This window comes from Branchiostoma belcheri, unplaced genomic scaffold (genome assembly GCF_001625305.1).
Source record: "Branchiostoma belcheri isolate BF01 breed outbred unplaced genomic scaffold, Haploidv18h27 scaffold108, whole genome shotgun sequence".
NCBI lineage: Eukaryota > Metazoa > Chordata > Leptocardii > Amphioxiformes > Branchiostomatidae > Branchiostoma > Branchiostoma belcheri.
Genome location: NW_017802469.1, coordinates 18,752 through 30,142, shown reverse-complemented (window position 1 = coordinate 30,142; position 11,391 = coordinate 18,752). Strand labels below are relative to the sequence as shown.

General features: G+C 39.7%; 1 protein-coding gene across 7 annotated transcripts in view; it reads right to left on the bottom strand.

Moving 5' to 3' along the window:
* Positions 1–337: 337 nt before the first annotated feature.
* Positions 338–11,391, bottom strand: part of LOC109480794 (G patch domain-containing protein 1-like) — a 24,103-nt gene continuing 13,049 nt past the window's right edge. For 4 of the 7 annotated variants that reach the window (XM_019783109.1, XM_019783117.1, XM_019783149.1 and 1 more), the window contains 10 exons: positions 9,969–10,117; positions 8,881–8,992; positions 8,223–8,395; positions 7,428–7,555; positions 6,286–6,571; positions 4,969–5,258; positions 4,342–4,502; positions 3,649–3,770; positions 2,533–2,684; positions 338–520 (listed from right to left, as the gene is read on the bottom strand). In XM_019783109.1, the coding sequence (XP_019638668.1) occupies positions 475–520; positions 2,533–2,684; positions 3,649–3,770; positions 4,342–4,502; positions 4,969–5,258; positions 6,286–6,571; positions 7,428–7,555; positions 8,223–8,395; positions 8,881–8,992; positions 9,969–10,117 (1,619 nt within the window). In that variant the 3' untranslated portion in view covers positions 338–474. The remainder of the gene's footprint in view (positions 521–2,532; positions 2,685–3,648; positions 3,771–4,341; positions 4,503–4,968; positions 5,259–6,285; positions 6,572–7,427; positions 7,556–8,222; positions 8,396–8,880; positions 8,993–9,968; positions 10,118–11,391) is intronic. The other 3 variants (XM_019783132.1, XM_019783141.1, XM_019783125.1) reach the window with 3 other exon arrangements.

The window sequence follows — 11,391 nt, the reverse complement described above, 5'->3', positions numbered from 1 at the left end:
ATTACCTTCGACTAATATTATGTTTTTGGTAGCATTTGTGTATGTGTGTCTGAAAACATAACCTTCTTGGCCAAGATAATTAACAAGATTGGTTGTTTAAAGTTAAAACTTTTGGTCCAACACAAAAAATTCTCTCACCTAGAGCTTTCGACCTCAGTAGACTGACCCAACACTGGGTCAAAGGTATCTGGTAGACGATGTCACACTTCAAAGAAGCCACATGACAAGCTTCAAAGAAGCCACATGACAAGCTTCACTGGGTCAAAGGTATCTGGTAGACGATGTCACACTTCAAAGAAGCCACATGACAAGCTTCACTGGGTCAGTCTACTGAGGAAGACCAGAGTGTCTGGTCGAAAGCTCTAGGTGAGAGAACTTTTGTGTTGGACATGTAACTACCAACACAGATGAACTTTCATGATAGAACAAGATTGGTTGTTGGCCCGTGCATGATCAGGTCACAGTTGCTGGTTGTTACAGGACATCTGCCGGGGAGATGTGATGTCGTAGACTTCTCACCCTGGGGACAATACAAGGAAGGATTGGGTTATTTGAGGTGGTATTGCTCCCTATAATGTTGGTTATCAATATTGGGGTTTCCTTAAATACATTAACCAATTAAGTCTCTCACCTTGGTTATGTTTGGGTGTCTGTCAGATCTAGACACCTTCCTCAGCAAGTAGGTACTGTAGCTGAAGTACATGTAGGTACTAGCCTTTTGTTTGTTTGTTTCGCATAACCGGTAAACCGCCTTCAGGCGTAACACACCAGTTTTGTACATGTGCGCACATGTACAAGCTGCGTAAGACCGGACTGTAAGTTTTGAACCACTCACACCGGGAAGATCCCCTACTCTTTTCGATAAGTGCGGTGGGTTCTTTAACGTGCATGGGGTGTGGCTCTCCCAAACACGGGACCTCCATTTAACGTCCTATCCGAGGGACGTCCCTAACCGAAGCTAGGTACTCATTTTCACCTGAGTGAAGTGAGGAAAGTCGTGTAAAGTGCCTTTCCCAAGGGCACAAGATCGGTGACATGGGCAGGGTTCGAACCCACAACCTCTCTGGTGTGAGCCGAACGCGCTACCGACTGCGCCACACGACCCCACCACTTTTGACACAATCCCAGAAATTTTGTATACCCCATCTTCCCAGTTCATCACTGGGGTTGACTTTCATATCCAGACAGCTAACTTACATGTACATGTAGGTAAGAGAAGTACTGGTTGTGTATAATTACCTGCATGAAAAATGGAGGTATTGTTTTTGGCGTGTGTGTGACTGTGTGTTTGTGTTTCCGCACATTTGTAGTCAGCATAACTTCAGAACGCCTTTATGGATTGTGATGATATTTGGTATGCTGGTAAGTCTTAGGAAGACAAAGGTCAAATACGGGCCTCCTGGTGGATGACCTTGGTACTGCAGCAGAACTTCCAGTTTTTGTATCTTTTGTCCTGAACATGTTATGGTCTTGACTTTTTGGTGACAGATAGCTTTTTCTGGAACTGCAGAGGACTTTCTGGCAAAATCTTTAAAAGCTAATAAGTCCAGATAGGGACAACATATTTTCATCATTTTTGGTGTGTAGCTAAGAGAGAGTTGTACATAATTAAATGCAAATGAGGGCTTAGTTTGCATAATTAAGGAGGAAATTCTATAATTACAGTGCTTTATATAATAGTACTTTAATTTTTATGCATGTAATCTATTTAATCTGTGGCAGGCAGAACATCAACAGATACTAATTATGCAAATGATGACCTAATTTGCATAATTAATGTGAAAATTCTGTGACTCCTTATTGGTGAATGATGGGAATTTTATACCTTGTAACTCGGAGTTACTTAAAGGTTTACACCACTATGTATATATTATTTTAATGTTGAGGTCATTAGCATAAATAATGAGATGTTGAATTTATTACAAACAGTAAATATGAAAATTAGGCCTTCATTTGCATAACCACTTTGAATGTTCTTCACAATTACACATGCCACCTGTTCGAATAATCATATATTATAGAAGGTAGCAGATTTATAGCATTTCCTCATTGATTATGCTAATTAGCTGCTGATTTGCATAACTAACATTTTGATATGTCAAGCAGTTTTTAAGCTACCCACATCATAATGATCTGTCGATCGGTTCTTGAGTTATCCTTCGAATATTTTTCAACGAATGCTTCTGCAGTTCCAGAACAAGCTGCTAGGGGGCCCAAGCTCATGTCACTTTCTCCTCAGCCCTAGAGCTACCTACCATCCAAATTTAGTGACCCTACCATGTCCATATCATGAGATATCAAAACCGGAAGTTCAGCTGCAGTACCATAACAAGCCACCAGGGGGTTCAAAATCTAATCAGTTTGAGGTCTCATCAAGACCTACCCACCTAACAAATATAAAGACAATCCATCTTAGCCTTCTTGAGTTATCGTGTTCACACACACAAACGCCAACGAAAACATAACCTTCTAAAATCTCCATGCACATGCAGCTCATACCAGAATCATGCATGATGTGGCTGTGTACTTTACCTGTGAAGGAGCTGATCATTTAACAAGTCACTCTTAACCTCATCTTCACTCTCTTCACTGCTCTCTCTTTCACTCCCACTGTCTTCTCCTTCATCCTTCCATCTTCTTTTCTTCTTGCTCTTCTTTTTGTGTTTCTGCTTGGACTTTTTACTCTGAAGGCAAATTCAAAACAAATTTCACAGTAAGCACTCCATATACTCCTGTAACCTCTGGTAATAAAATCTAGCTAGGTACAAATGTACTCATTTTCACCTGAAATTGAGTGAAGTGAGGAAAGTCGTGTGAAGTGCCTTTCCAAAGGGTACAATGTTACTATCAATCAATGACATGGCAGGATTTGAACCCAAGACCTCTAGGTCTCTACCATTTTGGCACATGACCCCACAGTCTCAGTTGTGATTGCCAAAAGTGAACATAGCGTGGAATCAATCTTCTACCTCCGGTCTGCTCCTCTGATGCGCCCCCCCCCCACACACACATGAATAGTCTATCACCTGTTCATGAAAGTATTTGAAATGTCAATGAAGGTTAGACATCTAGGTATTAATGAGATACACCAGAAAAACAGTAACTGTTACTTAAAAGCAAAATCTATCCAGTTTCCTTAACTAACATTTGTTTTGTGAAAATGTCTCACATTTGAATATTCACCAGGAATGGTGAGAGCAAAATAGGGATACAACACACTCAGAGCTCATATTCAGCACAATAATCATTTTTCTTAAGTTTATTCCTGGCTCTACAATCTGATATACAGGGATGCATGTATTTAAAGGCAATATGTAAGTGAGTCATCAGCCATGCTCCCCTGGGAATACATGCACGTATCTTGACCCTCTGCAAAGCTGTTTCCTGCTTAGCTTAGAATTTTTGTCCTTCAAAGATTAAGCATTGGGCACATTTCTGTCATCATGAACTGTTACAATGAAATTCTGTCAAATGATGGAAAGGCAGATGCTGGATACATTGTGTAGCTCATGATGATTATTTTAATCTTCAGTGAACTGACAACAGCAAGTCCACCATTAATCAAACCTTAATCTTTACCTCTTATCTGACATTACAAAAAGAAATTTAACAATCTATCATGAGTGTGAATGCAATTTGGTACTGTACCTTTTTGTCCTTCTTGTGTTTATGTTTGTGTTTGTCCCTATGGCTGTGTTTGTGTCTGTGGGAGGAAGAGTCTGCTGTAGCTGGTCTGTGACTGTGAGGACTTGTAGAAACTCCTCCTGAAACTGTACAAAGTTGACAGTCAACACTGCCCGACCTGGTAGACCTAATCAACAACAGTGTTACAAATGTAGCACCACAAATGAGCAGTAAGACAAGCACACTGTACTGTTCAAAATGTTTTAAGTTATGTACATTTGTAACTGTAAATCATACTCTACTTCAGGCCTAAAGGCTGCCACTGTATTATCTGTAATGACGATCATGTAAGATAAACCATTCATTCTATTCAGCTATTCTATCTTATTCTGAATCAGCAGCTGTTCTATTCTATTTTATTCTTACTATAATAATTATAATACTATATTCTATTCTTATTCACACACAATCATATCATATTTTGTACTTTCAGGGTTTAATAGGGTTGTCTACAAAATTTTATTGACAACCCTGGCATTCAGAACACACTGACAGTACAAAATGCAATTTGACATTGCATATTATGTAACACTCAGGTATCAGAAAAAGAGAAGGGTTTGGTGCAAATGTTCAACACTGATGATAATGGATGCAGCCAAATATGATCAGAAAATGTTGTATTTTTGTTTCAAACAATAACCGCTGATGAAAGCCTACCTGTTGGCGGCAGTGCTGGTCCATACAACTGTGCCTGTTCTACAGTCACCTGTGCCTGTTCTACAGTCACCTGTGCCTGTTCTACAGTCACCTGTGCTTCACTTCTGTCCCACCTGCTGACATGGCTGTCTGGACTTGTCACTACTGACAACTTGGGATCTACATGTAGATAAAGAAAATATCTATAATCTCTGGAAATAATTTCATCAATGTACAATGCAGGTAGAACATTGGATATTGAGATTTCCTTCATTATTCACAATCAGTGGGCTGAGTGAGGAAACTTGTGAAAAGTGCCTTTCCCAAGGGCACAACATCATTGACATGACAGGGTTCGAACCAAGGACCTCTAGGTTCTGGGCTGAACACCCTGCTGTTATGCCACACAACAACATAGACTTTACATTATTCCTGACTTATGTCTTCAATCAAATACTCAGACACAGTACAACCACTGAACTGCTGAAAATATGAAACCTGCTACCACCTACAAAATTAATGTGTCCATAATATCACCAGGGTCCATAATATCGCCACCTTGAGAAATAGTGTGCTTTAAGATATTTTTACTGCAACATACTTTTGGTATGCACTCCTGCACACCTCAAATGTACATACCTAGGGGATGTTACATGTGTACCTGAGTCAAGTTTTCCTGTATCAGCTGGATCAGCAGTAATATTGTCCAGTGGTTTGTCTCTATCCTGCTCCAAGGCACCATCACTGTTGTCTACTTCCACTGTCTTCCCTCCTAGCCCCCTGGCTTCACCTCCTCCCCCCTTGCTTTCTCCTCCTTCCCCCCTTGTGTCATCCATGTCCTCCCCCTCCTCACTGTCGTCCGACCCCCCTGAGCTGTCAGATGAAGACTGGAAGATGGCCTTGAACAAGTCTAACGGTGGCTTCTCCTTGTCTGTGTCCTGGAACAGTAAAATGAATGAATGAACTTTATTGCTCAACAATTGTACATGGTACAATGTACAAAGTCATGTATCGCATCAATAACAATGTGATCAATACAATCAAGTCTATTCTAATATACTAGTAAGGGACTACTTTACTACAGGAATATGGACGTAAATGGCGTATGACATGATGTGAGCTAGGCGTTACTATCTGTTACAATACTTCCTCTTTTTTGTAATGCGCTGCATATATATTGGCCTAAGTACGTAGATATGGAGTTGGCAGTCATACAACAAGACTTCAGAGAAGTCATACCTCCAGGAAATATTTCATGAATTTGGTTTTTTTTTTCTCATTTTACATTTAGTACATTTACCATAATAATAAATTTGAAAAATAATGTAACAGTAACTGTAACAGTTGTAATTATACAGCATAATCTGGTTTGATTGCAATTGGTTATCTTCTCCACTCATTTCTATATTATGTGTATGAAAGTCCTATCCTTTGAAAGAAGTTCATTTTTACATTTTATCATTGATCATTATGTATGACCTCCATATTATTTTTTTTGCATAATTTGTGCATTATGAGTGGTGTTCTAACCTACTATTACCTGCAATGGTCAATTTCAAGTCATGTGATTATCGTAGTTTTGAGTAGGTTGTGTGGTGATATTAAAGAGCTGAACTGATGAGAATGTTTAAAGTTATGATTTTTGATTGTCATGGTGAATAAGACTGTTGGTTCCAGCTTGGGCAGCCTTCTGAGAACCCTTCATTGTAATAAAGTCTGAATCTGTACCTGTATAGCCAGTATAACCACCCCTCAATGTAACACACCAGCCTCTGTATCTGTATCTGTATACAATGTAGCAGGTGTAACTGCCCTTCAGTGTAGCCCTCCAGCTTCTGTACATGTATCTGTATAGCCAGTATAACGGCCCTCATCCCCTCTGCGTAACACACCAGCTTCGCAGGCAGGGCATTGCATGGATGTGTAATGTAATCAAAGAAAATACAATAGCCATAATGTACTCACCAGTTTCTTACTAACATCAGGATCTTCTTGCATCCTAGTATCCTGTTCTGATGTACTTGGTACATCTTCAGACTCACACAGATAACTGAGAACACCTCTCTCCTCGCCACCAGCAACTTTACTGGTGTTCTTACTGACTTCCTGTGACTCTGGTGTTTCCTTGCCTTTAGAGTTTGTTGTGGTGGAAGATGAATGTTCTGAAGACCTGGACTCTACTGGCATGTTTAAGAAGTTGGCAAAAGTGTATTTTTCCTTCTTCAGTGTGCATAGACCAACAACTGTCGACCTGTTTGAGACAAGAACAATGATTGGCAAACATTTGCCAGATGGACATGCCAATTCCTTTCAAGAAATTGAACAAGTCTCTTTAGGACTGATTACCAGTATTTTTTGCATTTTAATTATCATGACACATGTCATGCAGTATTGTAATTGTACAGGCATTAGCTAAAAAATTGAGGGTTTTCAATGTCATTTCTTCTGAAAATTATCAATTTCTGAAAAGAATGTGTTATAGCAGCTGCTGCAGTGTAAATTGACTATAATTCAGACTTTTGATTGTCTGGCACATACAAAGTTATGAAAAACTTAAACTGTTCTCCAACTCAAAATTTGACTCACCAGAAATTTTCGACTGAATCACTCAGTCTTCCTCAGCTATCTGACCCAAATGCTGTGGACACGTGATTTTTCCCACGTGTGACGTCAGCAAAGGGTCAAAGGTTGGCTGAAGTCGATATCGCCCCCCGTCCCGGTTGAGCGATGGTTGAAGGGCCCTGATGTATATGGCCTCTTTTATTCCTCTCTTGAAGTAATCCTGTTCGGTATCCAAGATTCTGACCCCCTCTAGAATCCACTGTGTGTCCCGGTGGATGTGCTGTGACACCTCAGATGCAACAGAACTGACTGTAGAATATTGACTTCAGACAACCTTTGACCCTTTGCTGACGTCACACGTGGGAAAAATCACATGTCCACAGCACTTGGGTCAGATAGCTGAGGAAGACTGAGTGATTCAGTCGAATATTTCTGGTGAGTCAAATTTTGAGTTGGAGAACAGTTTAAGTTTTTCATAATGTAATTTACCAACTCAGATGAACTTTCATACTAGTAAAGTTGTTGACAATAGAGGAAATACTGACTCTGGGTAAGGGTTTGGGACGTTAAACCTCCTACAGAGCAGCCTGTCAGGGTGCCATTCCATCCTGTCTCTGGTCAGACGTCCAAACATCTTCATTCCTGCAGCTTTAGCCTTGTCTGATACTTCCTCCTGGAGATTAACACAACACTTTGTTCAATGTGGCGCCTAACATCAGCTGTAATGGCTGTCTAGCTACACTGTAGCTACTGTATTGTACATTATAATCAATTCTGAATAAATGTCATAGATACACATTTTACATGTTAAAAGGAAAAGTTACAGTAAAAAGGTGGTCCCATAGCCATTTTGAGACCAAAGAGCCAGTGGGTTGTCATGCACTGTGTCAAATTTAGGCAGTGCAGTACTGGAATTCATATCCCAACACTCTACTTCCACTGCCTTTTACCTCCCCTAAAAAAGTAAGGTGCCCATTTTTACACTTGGGTGGAGTGAGAAAAGTCATGCAATTAATGTTCAAAGGATTTTGAATGTCGTCATAAATTTTCGGGGAAGCAAATATCCTTTCAAGTAACTCGCAGTGGGCTGGTCCAATTTCTGTGGGTCTCAGTACATGATTTGCTTTAATCGTGGTCCAGATGGTGCACATCGTTTTTGTTTTATAGTAATTATATTGTATCTGTGTTTTGGTGTGTCGATTATCAAATATTAGGACGAAGGGTCCAAAATATGGGTGTACACATATAGGCATGTGAAGGTGTCGCTGACATGTTTATTAGACTACAGCTGTTATCATTCACTAGTTAGTGTTCCAGACGACACTATACTCATCTCTGACCTGTAGGGAGGGTGGTTGGTCCGTGGTCGGCTGGTCCAGGTGTTTCCCCCGGGTGAAGCGACTTGCCATCATCCCGTGGAGCGGCTGGTACAGCTGGTACGCACGCACAAACTCTTCTCTCTCTCTGTCTCTCTCCCATTCTGTCATTCCTGAGGGAGCTGCAGGCATAGGGTCTGAAAACAAGTTATTCTCTCTCTCTCATTCTGTCATTCCTGAGGGAGCTGCAGGCATGGGGTCTGAAAACAACAGTTATTCTCTCTCTCTCTCTCTTTCTGTCATTTCTGAGGGTGCTGCTAGCATTGGGTCTAAAAACAATAAATTTTAAGGCTATATACATGTAGTACTTACTACTAAAAATATATACAACACTATTTCAGCCATTAGGTGATTCAGCCTGTGGGAGGGCTGGGATGGAGGGTGATGCCGAATACACCGTTCTGTCCTGAGAAAACACACATTTCGATGCGAAATGTGCCAAAATTTAACGTAACAGTCAAAAAAAATTTTGGTTACATCAATTCCAATCCGCAAACCCAGTAGTCAAATTTCTGAAAGCTGCACCTTCAGTACAGGTGAAACAGATTCAAACTACTCTATGGAACTTTTCAAAGCCCTATGTGATGACCAAATAGTACCCCATGTGTTCACGAAAGTTTACCTTTGGCTCCAGACTTTGCTGCTCTGATGTACTCTTCATATCTTTGCTGTTTGGCAGCATCACGTGAGAACGGTCTAAAGTTACCCATGTTACCTGTGGTCGTGGTGGCTGACTGTAAGAAACAGATGAAGGGGATTGATTAAATATATAGTGGTGTGCACCTAAACTCACATTTTACATGTAGGTCCAGGTCAGGATTCAAGTCCAGAGGTTTAGGTTCAGGTCCGGACTTATAGATCCAGATCATATACAAAATACGGAGCGGACTTCTCAGTTAATGGAAAAATGGTGCATCTTGAGTACTGCAAAAGTTTGTAGTAAGCACTGCATTGCCAGGGTTTACATGTAGAAGCAAGATATGTTGTTTGTGGGGTACATCTGGACAAAACTGTGGGCACATAATTTACGGAGGCTAACACTTGACAATGCCCAATTGCAATGTTTTCTTCATTTTGCAGTGCAAATTTTTGACTAATGGCGGATTTCAGGTGGTGAAGAACAAAAGGGGGAATGTGATAATTATGATTTTTGATTTGTAAGTCCAGAACTATTTCCAGACATTCAGGTTTTTTGGACTTGAACCTAAACATTTTTACAAGTCGTACACAGGTACACAGCAATAATGTAAAGAGGGATGTAAAGACTCATGTTCTAGCCAGCTGTTTTCCATTATTCAAATTCTCTCTACATGGCATGCAGGTTATGTACAGTTACTATTGCAGCATTTTTATGAAAGTTAGATGTTGAAGTTGATCAAATTAATGTGCTTCACATGGTCAATATTTTTTTACAATGTATTACATGTATGTACATTAAATATCAAGTTAAACTTCTCACCGTTTTGACCTTGAAGTAATGAAATGAATTTAAAGCCATATAATATATTATATTATATTTCAATAAACTAATTATATTAAGGCTACACTAATTTAATAATTGATTCTTGGATTTGCCTACTTCATTTTTTCTGATTTGCCAACAAAAAAAAAGATTCACACATTCAACAGGTTTTGAATTTTCAACATTTGAAAAGCAACATCAAATTCATGTAGCTTAAAATACTACATGTATTTGTAGATTTCTCATACCTGTCTGTCGGTGTGTACTGCAGGTGGTGCAGGTGGAGCAGGTGCAACAGGTGGAACAGGTGCAGCAGCTGTCACATTTTTGTGCAGCTGCACAGTCTTTATTGCCTCTTTATCAGCAGTAGAGATCAAGTCAAACACTGACATCTGTTCTGTTTTTGAATTGAAAAATTCAATTATTTCTCCAACCAAAAGAACCCATTACTGATGTGCGTAACATATCAATTATAGTATTTTGTAATTATGCAGCCAGGATAGATTTAGTTAATTTTGTAGTATTGCTTATTTACTGCCATACATTATATACCAGTTACAATTGTCAAGCAATAAAGTTCATCCATTCATATCATCAGATGGCCTAGCAAATATCATAAATCATAATTTGGTAGTCACAGTGGTAAGTTAATTGATACCATAAGGCCACACCGATTTAATTTTATGGATGACATCCTCTGAAAACCCCCAAACTAGTGCACGCGGGCGAATAAAAAAAATTCCGGCCAAAAATAGAAATGCTACTAAACCACAGGAATACAAAGCTGGTATTGTGAATTTGCAGCAGTATGAATAGCGACGTATACAACAAGCCAACACATGCTGCCTTTTGCGTAAATTTATAAATCGGCACTGTACGTATGTACTGAGTTCTTGAGTCGTGTAGCTTTGGTGCCATCGGTGCCATCCTCCAGGGTTACCACCGGCTCCGTATTGTTGCTAACTACCATGGACTATTGAGGACATGATCTTTTTTCATATTGTTATCAATCAGAGGAACTGCGGAACCACATGGTTAACAAAATTATAGTAATTTACTGTTTTTTTATCATATTAAACAACAATCATTATGAACGGCGCGAAATACTGCCTACATTATACATACCATTAAATTTTGTACATACCACTAGTCTTCAGTTGGTGAAAACTTTTATTCGAAGGTTACAATAACGACATGGCCTTATGACAGCATATACACCATGCAGCAGGTCATTGAGCCTTAACTGACTTTTGCATTTCATAGTGAAACAAAAAATAAATCATTCTACAGGAAGCTTAATTTTTCCTAAATGAATTTTCAAAGTTTGAAAACACATGTACTGTCCTATCATGAAAGTTCATCTGTGTTGGTAGTTACATGTTTAAAGTTAAAACTTTTGGTCCGGCACAAAAAATTATCTCACCTAGAGCTTTTGATCAGTCACTCTGGTCTTCCTCAGTAGACCTTAGAAGAACATACACGGCCTACATGTAGCTCTGCCAGTTCAGAGGTGTCTCAACACATCCACATAGAGTCACCTGGACACTTTGTTTCACTGGACACTGTAAGGATTTTGGACACTGAACAAGACTATTTCTTGAGAGGGGTGAAGGAAGTCATATACATCAGGGCCCATCACCCTACATTGAACCGCGACGGGGGCCGACATCG